This window comes from Sparus aurata, chromosome 15 (assembly GCF_900880675.1).
Source record: "Sparus aurata chromosome 15, fSpaAur1.1, whole genome shotgun sequence".
In the NCBI taxonomy this organism is placed as follows: domain Eukaryota; kingdom Metazoa; phylum Chordata; class Actinopteri; order Spariformes; family Sparidae; genus Sparus; species Sparus aurata.
Window position 1 is genome coordinate 10,683,146 of NC_044201.1, and position 19,223 is coordinate 10,702,368.

The 19,223-nt window shown below is 38.0% G+C and overlaps 1 protein-coding gene across 2 annotated transcripts in view; it reads right to left on the reverse strand.

Moving 5' to 3' along the window:
- The window catches only part of wdr27 (WD repeat domain 27), a 43,199-nt gene extending 24,368 nt beyond the window's left edge, over positions 1-18,831 (reverse strand). Inside the window, exons 1-20 of one of the 2 annotated variants that reach the window (XM_030440914.1) lie at positions 18,693-18,831; positions 18,442-18,596; positions 17,834-17,975; positions 17,455-17,579; positions 17,189-17,302; positions 17,014-17,065; positions 16,593-16,663; positions 16,399-16,513; positions 16,154-16,256; positions 14,550-14,641; positions 13,735-13,799; positions 13,050-13,162; positions 11,979-12,052; positions 6,778-6,847; positions 6,106-6,174; positions 5,915-6,018; positions 5,048-5,137; positions 4,103-4,224; positions 1,684-1,817; positions 111-208 (exon numbers count right to left, since the gene is read on the reverse strand). In XM_030440914.1, coding sequence (XP_030296774.1) covers positions 111-208; positions 1,684-1,817; positions 4,103-4,224; positions 5,048-5,137; positions 5,915-6,018; positions 6,106-6,174; positions 6,778-6,847; positions 11,979-12,052; positions 13,050-13,162; positions 13,735-13,799; positions 14,550-14,641; positions 16,154-16,256; positions 16,399-16,513; positions 16,593-16,663; positions 17,014-17,065; positions 17,189-17,302; positions 17,455-17,579; positions 17,834-17,975; positions 18,442-18,585 — 1,897 coding nt within the window. In that variant the 5' untranslated portion in view covers positions 18,586-18,596; positions 18,693-18,831. Of the gene's footprint in view, positions 1-110; positions 209-1,683; positions 1,818-4,102; positions 4,225-5,047; positions 5,138-5,914; positions 6,019-6,105; positions 6,175-6,777; positions 6,848-11,978; positions 12,053-13,049; positions 13,163-13,734; positions 13,800-14,549; positions 14,642-16,153; positions 16,257-16,398; positions 16,514-16,592; positions 16,664-17,013; positions 17,066-17,188; positions 17,303-17,454; positions 17,580-17,833; positions 17,976-18,441 lie in introns of both variants that reach the window. The other variant, XM_030440915.1, reaches the window with a different exon arrangement.
- Between the last annotated feature and the right edge of the window lie 392 nt (positions 18,832-19,223).

A 19,223-nucleotide genomic window follows, 5' to 3' on the forward strand; every position in this document is an offset into this window, starting at 1 on the left:
CATGGAAGTGGTTCAACGAGATGCTCTGTGTAAAACTAGATAAGGGATAGGTTCACTCTGCCCTCCACAAAGTAGCTGCTGTAAGAAAAATGATAACAAAAAAAGGATACAAGAAAAGAAATCACTGATTGCAGACAAGGCAGTGATGTCTGCTGATGATGCTGTCGTGATGCGGCTTGCCAATTTGACAGCACTCCGTTGTTGATATCTAAGAAGAAAAAAGTATGATCAATGATTATGATTTGATAAAAAATAACAACCTAAATAAGAGAAAGATGAATAAGTACAACACAGCGTTAAAAGAGAGCATATAGGCATTTTATTAGGTTCTGTCTCCACAACAAACTCTGACAGCACAGTCATGCAGTTTATATGGTAAGGGGTGTCAGCCAGGATACCCATCAAATTAGTAACAAAGCTAGTTTAAGTATAAAGTCCGCTTTCTTTTAAAAAATACATTGTAAATTGCATTGCAATGTTGTTGTTATAGTGACTCCCAATACAAATGTATCTATTGCAACAACTGAGCGACTGGAGGTGAAAAGTGGCAGATGATTGGTTTAAATCTGTGAAAAATGACCTTTCTATCCTGAAACTGTTGTTAATTTTCTCTTGAGAAAGGCAAGTAACAGCCGATGTGTTAGTTTTACTGTTAAGGGGGCCAACAAGACTGTGTGTGTCCTACTGTGGAGCTTTGCGGTTTGAGGTTTGTGATTGCGTAACACAATCTGATTTTTTTTTTTATTCTGCTGATTCAGCATGAATAGAGAAACTGTTGATATCTGGACATAATCACAATCAATGAATTTCCTTCAGCTGTATTTCACCAATGACTTCCAGGGAACAGAAGTTGGGGCAGCTGTGGCTCAGGATATAGAGAGGTCGTCCATCAGTGTCGGTAGTTCGACCCCCAGCCATGTGCACTCTACTCTGTCAGAGTGTCCTTTGGCTGGATAATGAACCCCAATTTACTCCTTGTGGGCCATCAATGCTGGCTCATCCATCAATATTTTTGTGTTTAAATGCCCATTGCTAAACCAGGTGGTATCTTGTATAATAGTGCCTGCCACCAGTTTATGAATGTTTGTGTGAATGACTCAATTCGGACTTGTGTTGTAAAGTGCTTTAAGTGGTCACCAAGACTAGAAAAGCACCATATCAATATTGTCCATTTACCATTACGATAAGTTAACAGATACTACAGAAAAGAAGCACAAGCAGTAAATAAAGTAAACTGATATAGAAAAAAAGAATATTATAATTAAAGAAGTTTTGTTTTTATCACCATGATGTTTGCGGAGTCCAGGAAAACCTTTTGAGATCATATAAATCAGGGGTGCCCAAACAAAGCTGAAACTTAATGGTCAACTTTGGGCTGCAGATATAGAATAATGCAATAACTATGATGTTAACACTATACTGTCAGTTATTGTATGGTTTGAGGCCTTACCAGAGGATGCTATTGTTGATTCCCCATTACTATAATGTCTTATACAGTCAAGAAACATTTGAATTTGAAAATTTTGAAAAACTGATATTCAGCTTGACATCAAATAAGAAGGAAATATCTTTGCCCAAACTTTTGTGGTATCGGTATTACTTTACACTGTATGGTACACTAAATAGCTAGTTTACAGTACGCAACACTATCAAGTAATCTGTGAAATAATCACTTATAATTACCTTTTGATGTTGTCACGTGTGATGTCCACATTATACAGATACAAACATAAAGAGGGCCCAGATCCCAGAAGCAGAAATTTGTCGAGGTAATAAAACTGAGCACTTCTTATGGGTTTAGAGAATGCACTGTTGCCCTAATGGAGGGAAGGAAAGAGACACAAATTAAACTTATTAAATAAGTTAGACTTCTAAAATATAAGTATAACATTAATTTAATATAATAAAATGATAAGGTGTACAGTGTATGTCAATGTATTTGATGCCAAAAGAGAAAGCTCATAAATCCTGAATAGTTTTGCTAACTATATACTCCATATTGCCTGGAGGTGATCTGAAGCAAAGTGAAGTCACGGCTGACTTCTGAAAGCAATAAAAACTTCTAATAATAGGTCCTGAACACCTCTATTACTTTAAAATTGCTTGAAATGACACATGCAAAACTCTCAAATGTAGAGTGGTAATCTACACATACTATACAGTCTGTGTTATCCCACAAACATGTCAAGATTAATGGTGGATCATAAAATCTTGAATGTTTGCTCTCCACAACACTCATTTTATCTCTTTCTCACTTCATGTTGAAAAAGGGACTCCAACAAAGTGAGTTCCACAGAAGGAGGGAGTTAACTCAAGAATAGACATCCTTATCAGAAATGCTTTGTATGAGGCATTAACATCTTTCTCCTTGACCTCAAGACTGCACAGCTGGACTTAAGAATGGTAAAAGAAGCAAACAGATGGGCTGTCCTGATTCACTAACTGACATCTAAATACTTCCAACGATAATTGTAAGAATACTATGCGGTTGTTTGAGGTTATTTCTTTTTAGAGCTTTCAAGTCTAACTGTGCAAAGCTATTTGTAATTCTGGCTAACCCCGACAGAGCTCCTGTCCCTGAAAAGACTTGCATTTGTTGCCAAGTTGTTTCACAAGAACACCAAGCAGTCAAAGGCTGTAGACCTAGCCAAGCTCCAAACTATTTCACTGAGTAGTGCAAGCAGGGATGGTTATCATCAGCTATGGAGAGACCCCAGAGTTTTAACTTGGCATGGAGGAAGCAGACACACTTTTGACTGTCCCATTAAATGTGATACCTGATGAAGTAAGGAGGCTCTGCACACAATCATAGTTTTGGATGTTCTGAGTCAAGCAGATGCTTTGAATGACAAAGTCACTATCTTTGAGCCAAGAAGAACACCATTCAATCATCTCAATTAATTTGGCTTTCTCTTTTTTAATTCCATTAGGCTACTGTCATTAGAGGAGGAAAAACCGAATTAGGCAAGTTTTATATCAATATGTCAAAGGTACACTTTGAACATTACACATAATTTCCCTGCTGAAGGTGACCATGACGCACTTTTTAACGAGTAACAGACAAAACAAACTAGATCATCTTAATTATAGCATCTCTTACCTGCATTGCCATATTCAATTATATGATGCACATATTCCATCACTCTTAACACATGACACATCTCTTTATACAGAACCCCAACCTGACATTGTATATCTGAAAGCATGTTCTAGAAAACCAATAGAGGGGTTTGCCTCATGGGACCATATGTCAGAATAAAAAATGTATGGTAGTCGATGACTACAAATATGTTTTTGATCCTATTTGAGTTGTTCCATGAGCTACACATATGATGTTTGTAAATTTAAAGGATCTGAAAGTATCAGTTTGTTGTAAAAATAGTAAAATACCATTTAGTCATGTGTAAAACTTCTCGCTGAGCTACATCGTCTCGCTCAAAATACGAAACCAACACCAACAAGGCCATCACCTCAGCACAGATAAAGTTATAAAAAATTTGAAAATCACCACAAGTCTGGCCATATTGACATTTCCAGTCATGTGAAAGGAGTTAGTTAGTTCTGCAAGCTAGCTAACATAAGGGACCAGCTCTACAAGGTTTCGATTCTGAGTTTTGGTGAGTGTTTAAAGAAGATGAAACAAAGTCCCATGGTGGCCCACTGACAGGGGCCTGACTTCGACTCTCTTTGAAAACATGAAGCAAAACATTGTTGATACAGAAGTGACCACTGTTTTACTGTCATTCAAGTGTGGCATCATTTACAACAACTGCAATAAGGGGCGAAATCCTTCCAGCAGTCACAGTGGTCTTTCCAGAAAGGGTTGAGAGTAAAACAAATGTGTCTGTAGTTATTTTGTTTTTTTTCCAAACCAATTTGAGATTTTAGATCTTCAGAGTGAGGAGATTTTTGCACTATGAGGTCACTTTGGCTTCTCCCTTATTTCACTGTTTTGTTATAGTGAAGACTTCGAAAAAAGAGTGAGTAAAGGTTCAGACACTGTGATGGTTAAGATTAAGGTGATTGGGAATGAATTAAGTCCATAGAATAGAATAAAGTACAAAAGTAAGTGTGTGTGTTTGTATAAGAATGGTAATTTTACCAGGATAATGGCAGGCTCTGCGCTGCCAAGGGTCCAGATTCGGAGTGACTGGTCTTCTGACGCACTGAGCCACCACTGTCTGTTGAGACTCCAGCTCACACTGCTCACTGGCTTGTCATGGCCTGCATATAAAGAGTGGTCCAAAGCCAACCTGGAAATCAGTGTGTGGCTGCAACATTTACTTTTATGGTGCGGCTCAGAGAGACAAACAGGGTGAAGAGAAGAGGCTCTTGGTGACCCACTGGTCACCTCAACTTCTGTCCTCTTATCTCTGCTGCCCCCTTATGGAGACTGTGTTCCCCGCTGCACAAAAGCCATCAAGTGTGAAACAGATGCTTGACATGCATGAAATCCTCTCTGTACCTGTCAGAGCTGAGTGGCAGTGTGATAGCAGACAGAACTGTCTACTCTGAGTGATACTTTCACTTCAATAGTGTATCAGTAAGTTCAAAAATAGCTGCATTCAAAGTACAATGTGCCCTTTCATCTTTTTTTTTCTGCCATCACCTTGGTTTTACTGTCTGACAAAAACAAAGACAGAATGTACCAATTTCTTGCTTTGGAATATAATCAAACCACCCTTTTCCGTTGAATGAAAACTCTACATTTTTGACAGTGGTAGCTGAGTAAGTGAATATTTGGATTTGCCTGGAGTCTTTCATCTTATGCCATGATAGATCCATTTTCCAAGTATGTTAATCAGAATAGCCCAAATAAGGCAGACCTAAATCCAAGCTGAGGATGACCTTTTCTTAACATACTCCTCGTCTCATAAACACATCATAAGATCTTAACCTAAAGTAGCCCTAAAATGTGAGTCTAATTTGTGAGGAGTCAATTGATAATAATAACATTAAACTGCACTGCTGACAAAAATACCTATTTCACAGAGGGCAAATACCTAAATAATGAGCAAGCTTTCAATGCATTTTCAAGGTCGTGCACCTGTGTAGACAGTTGGATTTCCAGTGAGGGAGGACTTGTACAATAACACCGAGCTGTCTCCAAGACCACACAGGATTTGTTTCCCGTCACCTGGGAGAGACAAAGAACCACAGAATCCTTTTATTTGGATTTTTCAGTCAACAGCTGATTTATTATTATCGACTATATGAAAGCATTTTTTAGTGCTTTGTCAGAAACAGGACCAATACAGAAGTGTAATATAATTCTGTAACAACAATAATGACCTGTTATGCCATCATAAATCATAACATTATTGTTTAACCTTAATTCACTCTTCCAGTGGAGGATGGAAAAAAACTCAATGCAGTATGAGGCTTGTGTGTTTACATAGCAAGGCTCAGAACAGTCTTACTGCTGACAAAATATCTACAAATCCAGCCTTTAATAGGCATTGTATGTAAAAAGCCTTCAATTCTTTTACAGTATCATGGATGAATATGCTGAGGTCCTGACACCTGACCATGGGATGGTTTTGGGTGGAAAACTGAGAGCTTAGGATAATTCTGATGTGATTACACAGACGTAACCAGGATCTACATAGTTTTAAGGGATAAGAAAGACTACTGTAGTACCTGAAATGTGCAGTTGCAATGACATTTATTGTAAATCAAGTCAAAATATCCATCAGTAAATCTCTATTAGTAAAAAATGCATGGTCTCCATTTCCCACTGTAAACCATAGAAACTTCTGTCCCAGTAAACTAACACTTATTTGTATAGCTACTTTGCGTTTCTGTACTCTAGAGTGATTTGTTGTCTAGGAGAAGAATGTAATATATAGTTATTTTTTAACTTTGACCACGATTATATTATGTTTTGTGTGTTGCAGCAGCAAATCAGTCTCACCTGAATACTGAAAGCAGTAGACTGGTTTGTTGCCAGTGCTCAGATGACTGTGTGGAATAGTTGGTGCTGCACTGTCTGCTGGATAATCGCTAAGGAGAAAACCCCTAAAAGACACAAAGAGAAGAATATTAGTATTTATTTCAACAATAACGTTAGAATACATCGTATTTAAAAATGATGGGACTGCTTACGTATTATTGGTAACCTTTTTAGAGGAAGGCTTCTTCTGAATATTTGTTTTAGGTGAAAACATCATTCTTCTGAAAAAATCAAGAACAAACACAAAAATGAATGTAGAGAGGGGTCTGGAGAGTTTGCTAGAGACATCAAGGTGCCTTTCTTAAAGGGGAACTCCAGCACTTTGACACATTAAAAGTGTCTTGGGGAGTATAAGTGCATATGTTAAAAACGTAGTATAAAACCACTTGTGGCTGCAGAGGAAGCTGCATGTAATCTGATGAATTGCCTCCAGTGATGTCACTGAGAGTACACTTACAAGCTATGTCTTGGGGTGGCAGAAAATATCCAAGAAGGTCACTTTTCTACCCCCATTAACCTGACCTAACTAACCTTAGCGTGAAGTGTCCTGTACAAGTCAAGCACTAGGATGGTGGGAATTTTGTGGATACATTTCATCTTGAGTGTTTAAGAGTAATATGTGTGATAGCTTTTAATAAGGGAAGTCCTGGGAAATACTGAAATCATAACATTAGTGGAATGCATAGTGAAGAATGAAAATAAAGCAAAGTTCCATCTTTTCACCACTCACTTAAATTTCCTTGAGAGTTTTTCTTAATCCTTATTACATTTTGGACAATGCAATTAACTGTAATTTGATTTTCTATTAGGCAAAGTGAACATACCTTGGGGCACTGGTATATCCAGACGATCTCACTTTTGAATGGAAAACCAGAGGCTGCTCCATTATTCCCCCTAAAATGAGGTGGTCCATTAGACACAGACTGACAAACACAAAGACTTAATGATATTATGAATTCCCAAACCAGAGAATGAAGTTACAAAAAAGAAAGAGTCCCCAGTTCTAAAGGAATAAAAGACTTCTGTTCATTATTTTCCATAATTAGGATGGAAGTACTCATTATACTGTCTCATGGGTATAGGAAAGGAAGATACAATACGATTAGGAGACCACTCTGTGCTGTGAGCATTAAACGCATCAGCCACAAACCGTGGGATGGTTCACTCCCTGTTCACTGTCAGTGGCTTTACTATATTACAATGAGCTCACTTTTTCCACAACCATTAAAATGTGTGAGGCTGTCCAAGAACTGCTCTCCTGTCAAATAACAGGCAAAGTATGAAAAAGTCGCATAATCTCTAGGCGGTAACTTTGGACATAAGTTGTATCAGAGCAAACTATACATACATATTTTTTTCGTTTACAGCCTTGACTTGAATTCAATCTTACTTTATCATCTGAGCAGAAATGAACCAATGATAATGTTATCTACCCAGGATAATTAATTTAGTTGACGAGCATTAGACACAGCTCTTTAATTTCTTTCCATGCAATAATAATACATGTATATATTAGACAGCTATTCTTTTTTCTTTGATGGTAATTCACTTTCAAAGGTACTGCAGTTTATTGACGGACTGGTGTTTAACATGGAAATGAAAAACACAGATAGATTTATGGTTTTGTCCAATCAAGTCACATTGGTTTGTTTACAGCAATAGCCTATCTTCTATATGACAACATCAGAGATGGAATTTGAATTATGTTAAAACAATTTTAAAAGGGAAACCTGATTACAGTCAATAACTGTTAGCAAACCTATGCTAATAGTTATCGACTGACCTACCAAAAAAAAAAAAACCTGTAAAACAGATGTACCACTTTTTGGAAATAATCAAAGGGTTTATCATACTGCATATTTTTACCCCAAGGCTATCCTTAGCCCCAGGCCTAGAGTTGACCCTGGGCTATACAGTTCACACTGCACTTCTACTAGCACTGTTAACATTAGTCATGAACACATGACTAATGTTAACAGAATGATGACGTATAACTACTTCTCTTTAGTCTTGTTAGACCCTGAGACCTTTTAGCCGGGTGTTATCAGAATTTCAGGGGATAACCCCACAAACTCGGGCTAACCCTGCTATGGAGACGGGTGGGTGAGCCCTGGGATAAAGTTGGGTTTAGCGCACTTTCTTAACCTGGGGCTAAGTGCAGCATGGAAAGTACTTTAGATTAAATGAATTTATCATTAAACTTGCACAACAGCTACGCAAACTCCCCTGACTGTGATTTGTGCAATGTTTGCATGCTAGGTAATAACAGTTGTCCTGCTTCCAGTTGTCCAGTCCCAACACAATGATAAACTGTATGCGAGTGAAACCAACCAGTCAAAGTCAAAAAGAAGAACATCTGGATCTCTTTTTGATCCTCTCTTATCGGGGAGTGTTTTTCATCTTTGATCAGCAGTGCCAATGTTCACTCCAGGTTTGGCTTGAAGGATTTTCCTGTTGAATACACTTGAAAACCACTAAACAATTACCCTTTTCCTTGGATTTTTGAATTGAAATGTGGGTTATTTCTTAGTACATGTTGTTTCTTTATCCGTTCAGCTTCAAAGGATATCGCTGCTGATACTTTTCATGCTGTCTTGCTTCTATCAAAGCAATAGTCCTACTTTCTCATTTCAACCCTGCAACAGCTTTCCTAACCTGGTATCTAGCTTAGGTCAAATTGGTATTGTATGGTATCAATCAGCAAAGATGTACATAACACATGTGTTCTTGCAGGTCTGGTGACACTGTTAACACACATGTAGCACCGTCCTTCATTTCTCCACCGTGTTGTGTGGGAGGTGATGTATGAGGAGCTTTTGATCCAGCAAAGATTATATGCAGAAACAACGCATTTAAGGCCAGAGATCTAATTACCTGGCGACACAATCACTTGGCATTTTGCTTAGCAGCCCTATTGACCCCCTGCTGATATATAATGGTCATTTAGTTTTATGAGGCAGTAAAAATCTCATAATTTACGCTGACTTGAGACTTAGTATTATTTGAAGCAAAGTGAGAGTTTCAGACAAATTTCCAAGTCGAGTCATATCCGCGTAAAATCACAGCGGTGCTCCATTTACGGCTCTTACCCTCATTATGTCAGACTTAGCCTAATCTCTCTTAACCATCACAGTAATACGGTTTCATAATTCTTCAGTCTGTTCAAATGTTGGATGTTTAGCTTCGGACACAAAACGCAATAAATGATAACTGTTATGGTAAGGTTTGCCTGCAGATACACAGTTCTTGAGGTCAGTTATCTGCTGTGTTTGGATCTACACCTCATACCCCCATGCATGTTAGGACATTAGGTACACTTTTAGATTCAGTGGTTTAAAGAAGTGACAATGATTCTTTTTACAGTTTGGTTTGCCTGCAATGAAAGGTGCAAGACTCAGGCCAGCCGATAATACACTTATTCTTGTGCTTAGTCAGAGGACAGGAGACACACGCTCAGACCTCCCTCTGAGTTAGCTGTTGAAATTGACCCAAGAAAAATACAAAATAATTTGAGCTTCTAAAAGTGTATTCACTGTAGCAGCTATATATGTCTCCAAGATATTATATTGAATGTAACCAGACTCTCTGGTGTGAATTATTGCCTTACTGACTTTTGAAAAGTGGGGCACACACTAGGTGAAAGAAACAAAAGCAGAAGTAAAAAGGTATCAGTGGTGCAGTAACCAAAGACTGACAAGAAATATGAAAATTGAGCCAACCTAAGGGTCTGACAGCAATTGAAATCATGTTAAATCTGAAGAATGTGTGGAACATATGTGTAGCACACTGGAGGGAAATGTACAGAGAGGGCAAAGAATGTGATACTTCATGTAGCTATGCGGATAAAACACTAACCACAATATCCAACTTTAATAGAGAGCTAGATGTGAACAGGAGGCACTCTGTACTGTAGTTGCTGTACAGCAGTGACTAATGGAACAATAGTGAGAGGCACGAAACACTCTTTCATTCAAAATGGACCAGTCAAGGCCGCACAGTTCTCTGTTTTTCCCATCTTACTCTATCCAAAACTAGCAAAGGAGCGCTAAAGAATAAAGCTGACATTGATGCTTAATGCGTAGTGTCATGTCAAAGTAGGCAGATGTCTTGCAGTAGTCATTAACATTATATTTTAGATGAGCACTGAACTTTATTTACGTAAATCAAAGCCTGTGTCTCCTTTTGAAGTCATTTCATTTTTTTTATACATTTATGACACGTAGGGACACATTAGAGAACCATTTTTCTATTGAGTAACAAGTTCCTGACAAATAAAAAAAAAGTTTAAAAAAAAAGTAAAAAAAAGTAAAAAAGAAAAAGTAATTGTTAAAGTAACAGTTCCATCAGTATTTTATTTTAATGTTACAATAACCAGAGGTCGGTGGAGTGGCCAAAAACTGTACCCAAGTAACAGTACTGTTACTTTTCAAAAACAATTAGTAGAAGTAGAAGTAAAAGTAGTCATCAAAATAACCACTTCAGTAGAAAAGTACTTACTGAAAATGTTACTTGAATTGTGAGTAACTTACAGAATTAAATTCTTGTTTCTTTATCTGTAAATATTAGCAGTTAGCACTATTGGAGCACCATACTCCTGCTACAGCTTCAGCCACTGTGCTGAGCACCAGCAGACCTGGGTCCAGCTGACCAACTGCCTCTTAACTGAAAGAGCCCTAATGCATAGAATAATAAACAAAGCCCACTGGTAAATTAAACTTGCGGAAGCCTGTTAAGATAAGAATGAAAATCAATAGAGAAATGTCCTCAGTGTTGTGCTTTGCTCTTATTTAAGTAAATTCTGATATAACAGATGCTATTGCAAGATCTACGCTAACCTCTGACACTTAGTCTGGCAAGACAGATTTCCGATATCACATCATTACGTAATCTTGTGAATCTAGCTGTTTTCAAAGAGAGTTTTTAACATGCAATTCAACACTAAGTGCAGCATTAGTAGTCCCCTGATACTGTACCTATAAAACAACTTAATCCAGGCAGCTACACTTCAGACTGGTGACATCATACTCAAAGTATTGGCATCTGATTATCGTCATCTCAATAAGCCAACAGTCCTGTTTCACTTCACGATTATGTTACATGGCAGTTTGACACGACAGCAGATATCTAATCTGCATTCATAGTTCTTTTAAAAGGGCTCTGTCAGACTTGTGCCAGGCTTACAATTTTCCTTTACAGCAGCAGTCTCAAAGGTTTATGGTGTAATTTGTATACAATTCTGCAGATATCCTTAAGAATACAGAGACACATGGGGGGCAGCATGGTGGGTTTGACTAGTCTGTAAATCTTTGTGGTTTTTCGGTCTGACATTGCAGTCACGCAGCACCTCTACACTCCCCTGAAGATCTCCTAAATAGTCTGGCACTGGCAGCTCCCTTCACTCGAGCTGTGGGGAGTCTGGTGAATACTGGCTTTCTCAGCGCTAACCCTCTGTAAGAGCAACATGTAAACCACAGTATACTGTAATGTAGGTCTCCTGCAGAATAGTTTCAAGCTGCCAGATCCTAATGATACACCCAAGAACCACAAATAGGCTCACTTTACCTCAGAATCCACCACTGCAAGAAGCAACTACACAACAAAATGTTAGTGTTTAAATTAGTGAGAATTTATCAGTCTAACTGTGTTTTACTTTTACTGTTGCATAATTTGAAGTACCTGCCTATGTGGCAAATGAAAACTGAAGGAAATCTTATGATGAATGCCACATCAACATCCTCTTCAAGGCAACAAATGGAATATTTTCAATCCTCTATATTTACAGATAATAAGGAGGTTGTCAGTAGCTCTTCTAATAGCCAAACAGGCTTTCTACAAACCTACAATAAGTAAAATTTAAGAGAACTATCTGGGTCCAAGCAAAACAGCCAACAGGCCAGACATGGAGTGAAATATAAAATGGGTCAGACTTTTAAAACCAAGTCATCAAACAGCAGTAGCTCCTTTTTTAGTACATAAGCATAAGTGAGAGCTGAGTTAGTGTGACGACAACGACAGGCATGCTGACCTTTCTTTTTCGGAAGATTAGGCTCCTTCTTCTTAAATGCAGCATTCAGAGGAGATGCAGGCAGCAGAGGAGAACTGAAAACAAGGGAGGGTGGAAACGGGGAGAGAAGAGTTACTGGAAATGAAGGAGCACAGCATTTTCCATTAGGATTATTAGTCTTTCTAATTCTCAGTACCATAATATTGCTGACTCATGAAAATCCAGATGGCAAGAGTGGTTATAAAAGGCCAAGTTAATATGGAAATGTAAGAGTCAGAGGGAGTTACAGGCCATCTGAATAACAGACCCCACTCTTATGTCGTACTGTTAGTGAGGTCAGGTGACCAGTGTCTGAGAGAAAGCAACATGGCTACAGCTGCAGTATATTTTGCAGGTTTTAACAAGCTGACATGATTACGCTTTGGCTGAAAAGCTGCGAAGTTGAAAAACACATAACACTTGATATTATTTAATTCATCACTGTTTATTGGGGCTGCTGGATTTTGCTAAATAATCATTTATGGAGGTACAGCTAATACCTGAATGAATTTCATTCTTTCCCCAGAGGACAATTCTCAATCTTTGGCATTATTAAAGCAAAGTTATTGTGAGAGTAATAAGTATGATTTTCTGGATTAGGAGTACATCCAGTACGGGGAGCTTTATTAAAACTCATGCAGATTTAAGAGCTTAGACATAAAAAACATTTCAGTTTAGTCTTTCTCTGAGCACAGCAGATCCAGGCTGCAACAAAATGATTATGTAAACTACAGAAAAGCCGTTGTTTTCTCTTATTTGTGTCTCACACAGAGTTTTTCACGACATAGAAACACGGAATAACTTAGCATATTACTTATTGTACAAGCAGCTGAGATATACTACTGCATTTAGCAGTTAGTTCTGAACTTGGCTTTCAGCCCCTGTGTATTAAGGATTGTGCTATTGCGGAGAAAAATCCAGATTTTTACCAATGGAGCTGATTTGTTACTTTGATTTTTTATTGAACGGAGCAAGTAAAAAAGGACGATTTGTCCTCTAGGGGGTCAACATACTGCAGCATCACTAAGGATTTTCCTTTCATTCCAGGTTTACCTCGGGTACACCGACAAGCCTTCACCACAAGCCCAGTTCCTCTCTAGATCAGACAGATGCAACTCCAGCAGGACCACGCATGAAGTAAACAAAGAGCTCACTAAAAATACCATCTGTGTGACAAAGAATACAAGAATTAGTTAATGTCAAAATAATTCAATGAGGCCATAATTGCCTTTAAAAAGAGAAATAGATAATGTACAGTATCTTTATGGCTAATGTTCAGGAAAATACAGAAAACAAGGGATGGGTGTTCAAATATCCCTTTTTTCAGTGAAGAAACACAGTGAAATCTTGTAAAAATATATGTTTCACATAACCCTGGAGTGTACTATGAAAACATAGTTTGACTTATGATAAAATGAATACAGGAACACCGTAAGATAATCACAACAAGTACATGAAACACTCCATAACTTCCACTTACTTAACAGGGATTGATTTCAAGGGTACATATTATAGAGGTTTGGAAAGTTTCATTAATTCAGTTGTTAAACATTTATTATCATATAAACCCAAGATTGACAGAAGAAGGACAAAAGCAGTCAGGTATGCACATTGTTCAGCAAGTAGTCTGAATCATAAGATAATTTGTCAATGAGAAAATGCTGATTGCGGATTTATTACAAGCAATGCAGTCAAAACTATATTGTGGTTTTGTCAAGATGTTATTAGAATTACTCACAGCTTTATCCCACCCTGAAGAGATTGCCCACGACCCAGCCAGTGTGATGCTCAGGCTGTGGTAATCTACAACGATGAAAATCAGTCGTGAGTTTTGGATACTATAAATTTTCAGTTCATATGTATCAGTTGCTTTACATTATGCAAAGAAATCAACATTGAAAATGTGGGCATACAAGCTATTGGTATATGCATCATTAGAATATATAGTATCTTTGTGGAGTTTATAATATGGAGTTTTTGTTGACACTGTGTGCAAGGTTTTACCTCAACACAAAGGTAATTGTGACCCTAAGGATAGTGCTACATAAAGGTAGCTAAATCAACTTTGAACCAAAAGTTTCCCTAACAAAAATGGGAAGCAGGTTTGTCCTTTCGTTTGCAACTATCGGATAATGCCATTCAGACAGTCACTTAACCCAAGATCGCTTTTTAAAATGTAATGAGCAAACAAATGGTCCACTCAGAGAGAGCATTACGGCAGGGCTAGCTATTTGGGTGGCTAGCTACTGTTGACACACTCTAAGCAGGAAGCTGACATGTAGTGTTGGCAGGACTGACGGATTAAGACTAATTCATCTTACTTATGATACTCTGAAGAACTGGGCTTAAATAAGTAACCAAAAGATTTTGCTGAGATGAACAGCACTGCTTCTACTTTAAGAAAACTACAGCAAAGCAGAAAGGATATGGAAAAAAAGAAGTACCAAATTCCCTTTGGGATTTGAAAATCAATTATAGTGTTCTTTAAAAAGAAAGATAATCTTAAAATGGTAAAAGCAAAAACACATGACAGTCACACCACCAGCAGCCTACCTTTGAAATAAAGAACTGTTAAGAGTTCTGAGGTAGCCAGATCCACCACATACAGGCCATCAGAGCTTCCAATACATAACCAGCTGTTGTTCCTGCAGGGGCCCACACAGAGACATATGGAAAAACTGTGTTACAGGATTTCCCTTAAAAGCATTTTCTCAGATCATTTGAGGAAAGACTGTGTAACCTCACACTAAAGAAAAACACACTGATGTGATGAAGTGGCAAGCCATGCACACCATAGGACTATAGGTTTTTATTCAGGTTTCCTTTTGACTTCATGTAGCCTAAACTTTGCACACCCAGCGAGATGGAAACTACTGCCAAACAATAGAGAGAAGAAGAAGTTGAGTCTGGTGGTTCCTTTTCTATCCACTTCTTGCACTGAGCCACATGCTGAAACATTTTAATGAATAATTATTTTCCTGCCAGACATGTTGTGTGAAAAAATGAAAGCTTTTATGTGTGAAAAACGTATGATTTATGTGATTATTGCATCGTTCAAATTTTTCTGAAGGTTTTGCAGCGTTAATAGCCGTATGCCAAAATGTCTTTTTTGATTATACCAGTGGGGGGCGCCAACGTATAAATTTCCAATTCTACACATGCATACTTATCCCATAATTCACCTTAGCAAAATTGTTTTATTTCTAAAGCTCATCAGATGGAGGCCAGTAAAAAAGTGGTCGCACAAAGACATCATACAGCTGATGAACTAGATTTTTACACAGAAGCGTCTGTTTGGGTCAAGACTTAAAATGATGTGGCTCTGAGATCATGTGCTTTGCTTAGTGCAAAGAGGGATCCATTTCTATTTCATTTCAGTGGTCCACAAAATACACAGAGAGTTGCGTATGTGTTTTCTAAGTGCCTGCTTCCTGTCATAACATCAAATGTTTAAACAGCCTGAAACAGTTTATGCTATGAGGTAGTAAAGCTTCCTGTGATGTGTGAAGTTTCCTGCAACTGTGTGGACACGTGCAGCAATTAGCCTGTAAAGATGTGGCATTTTTTTCCAGGCTTCTGTGACAGTCAGACATCTACATGATGTTAATGGCAGAAATGTGTAGCTATTTGTTGTTCTTTTTCATGACAACTGTGCATGAACCACTTCTGTAATATTTTCCTGTATCACATGCAATCTATACCTTGTGGAAAATTGAACTAAATGGAGCCTTGAGAATATACACAGTGTTGAAAGTATCATGTCCTGCTTCAACAGGGAGATTCCTAGTCACAAATGAAGTAAAGCAGTTCTCCATCATGGTGAGGTCATAATGACAAGGCCCATCAATTCACTTTGAGCACCTGAGAGTTAGAACAGTCAAAATCACCCGGACCTCGTCATTTACTTTGACTAATGAATAAAGTTAACAGTTTTAAAACATAATAAGATCCGAACCTCTATCTATCCATCCATCTTATAACTGCTTATCTATATCTACCAATTCAGAGGACATGCTCCCAATTCAGAGGGCATGCTCCTAGAGGACAGCATTATAAAAATCATCAATGTAATACAGCTGCACAATTAATTCAAATATAATCAGAAAAACGCAAATATTAATATTTCACTCGATTTATGAATGGTATCATTCACTTACTTTTCATGCACACTTTTGGTGTCAGTGAGTGAGCTACATGAAGCCATTCTGAGGACAGGCTTTGATGTCTCCACTTTATCCACAGCTGAATGTTCTGCACCTCCTGAAAAAAAGAAAGAAAGAAAGAAAGACAGAAAGAAAGAAAGAAAGAAAGAAAGAAATAATTAATTTTATCTTTCAGTTGGGCAGCTGAAAAAAGGAACAGAATTAGTAAAGAGGCATTTGATATTATCTATCAACATCACCTGTTGGATAGCTAACAGTCAGCTGGTGCAATTGATGCCTTTTTTCCATCTTCTGAAGGTCCATTTTGGTCACCAGGTGACACTTGTGGTCATCAGGGAAAGTAAAGCACCACAACTAAACCAACAGATGCACGTGTGTTACAATTTTCAGTCCGTCATTACTCAGTTTAAAGTTCTGTCCCTCAGTCACTTACCTGTCCATCAGTTGAGCCGGTGATAAGGTGCCTGTTCTCCTCCAGGAAGAGCACACTGAGCAGCGGAGAGGCTAAAGAATTAAAGTTGTCAGAGAATGTGACGTTTACAATCACGTTGCAAGGCTCTGACTCCTGTACAGATATCACTGTGTAAAAAATAATACATTTAAAATGTATTACTTAATATTTCTTACTCATGAATTGAAAGTGCTTGAATTTGAGTCTTACCAGTGCTTAAAGATAAGTCTGGACACCTATATTTGAATAATTGTTGCTAATTCATATACTAATAGAGTTAGATTTGTTATAGGTCCAACATGTACATATGATTCTACCACCACTGTTATTCAAATCTAGGGAATTCAGTTCCTGTTATTGTGGGAAGGCAAATGACTTTGATCCAACAATATTAATATCTCACCTGAAAGCACAAAAGACTGGTAAGAAACAGTCTCAGTTTTTAAGTCCCACACCTGAAAAGAGACAAGGCAATTACCTTTACAGTTATTATGGTGTGTATATAATTTTTTCATCACTGTACAAGAATAAAAAGTGTGATCATTTTGACTCTGTCATTGGTGAATATCAAGCAGAACCTTAAAAGTGCGATCCTCTGATGTGGTGACAAGAATGTCTTTATTCCAGGGACAGAACTCTGCTGATGTTAAGGGCCCGAGGTGGTTTGTCAAAGTAGAGATTACATCAGGTCTCTGATGTGGAAAACAACAATGAAACTTGGATAAGATAAAGTGATGACTTATGATGCTACCGCTTAAATAAATCACAGAGTACAACAAACTACAGTATTTGTAAGTAAGATTGAGCACCAACGTAAATTGTGAAAATATGCATTATCTTGTACCTTTGAGCTCAGAACATACACAGTTGCTCCTGAGCACGCAGCCACTCGTTCATCAGATAAACAGAATGCAAGATGAACGACTTCGCCCAGTGAAGTCCCGATAACTGTTCCTGCCGCAACTTTACCTGTACACAAATCAATGAGGCTGACCTGTTTGGTAACATTTCACTAGGTGGCAGGCTTGTTAGGATTTTCACTAAGGAAAAAGTCCAAAATAGGATGTGCAAAGGTGCCCTCTACAATTTAATGTGAATGACAACAAAACACTAAACAACATTGATTTAGACTAGCCAATGTTGGATACAACAGAATAAAATTCAACCGAGGGACCAAGTGCACTGCTGTGCACATGAGCGCACACACAGAGCTGTTTCCTTACCCTCCTGTGTCCTCTTCTGGCACAGTTCAATATCCCAGATGATGATATAGTCAGCAGAGGCAGAGCAGAGGAGAACAGGTCTGCTACCTTTTCCAAAAGTCATGGCACTGATCTCACCATGGTGGCCTGTTAGCCGCAGTGGCTTTGGAGAAACATTTAGACTATAGTGAAATTCATACATTATAACATCGCTCTATACAACATTGCACTTGTATTAGCCAACAAAATTAACAAGCTAAGCTACATACGTGAGTTTGATTACAATTAAACACAAAATTGTAATTGACAGATCACAATTTCTTTCCCTGCCTTAAAATATTGAGCTATAGAAAGTATATTACTACACTGTAAGATATTATTTTGTGTTAGCTTATTGTAGCCCATTTTCTATGACACACAGATAATAATGACCCCATACAAAACAAACAGGCTATGGCCAAAAAGCGTTTTCAGATACTAAATACATTAATAATTACATTACAAAGAAACGTCTGTGGTGAGAAAAGTTAAGCCTTCACTGTCAATTGCACGCTAGCTAGCTAATGGATGTTCATAAGACGAAGCGTGTTTTCTGTACACAACTCATAGTTAACAAAACAAAAACAAACCTCCAGCTCTTTTTCGACATTGCTGACATTGCTGTAAATCAGCATGTCCTTGCCTTCCAGTGGCAGGCCACAATAAGAGTGACAACATGCGAGCTGTCGGTGTGACAGCCGTCCATCACAAGTCAGACTGAGCTTCTCAATCATCAGCTCTGCTCCTGAAAGACCAAACCGTGTTTGTGGTGTGCTGCAGCCAGCTAATAAAACGGCAATTACTTCTCTTTAAACGTGCCACTGACTCTACTCACAGTTACCTTTGTTTAAAAAACAGTGGAATTAATGTAGAGTATGCTCGCTCAAAGTTAACAGCGGAGGGACTTTCAAGGACTTTAGTGTCTTCAACGACGCAGGTGGACAACCGTTCGCGGTTGCTAGGAGACCGACACCACATCAATTTCCGTTACAACAGATTGTCTATGGAAAAGCGATGGCTCACACGTAAGAAAATAAATCAGAATCAGTATTCCCACAAACGGGGAAATGTGTTTGCCACAGCAGCCAAAGGACAGTAGTATTTAAAAAAAAAAAAAAAAAAACAATAATAGTAAAAACTAAACAATATAATTAAAAGGTAAAGAATAGAATAGAATAAACTCCTATATACATATGAACATTATATTGTACAAATTATATATATAATGATAACCTTTATCAGGTATATATGTATCAGGCAGCATCAGTGCTCCCGTTCATTTATACAATCTATATAGTATATAAAGTATATTTGTTTATATGTTTTGGACGGCCTTAGACTACCTGACCGCAGTGGTACTTGGAAATACTGT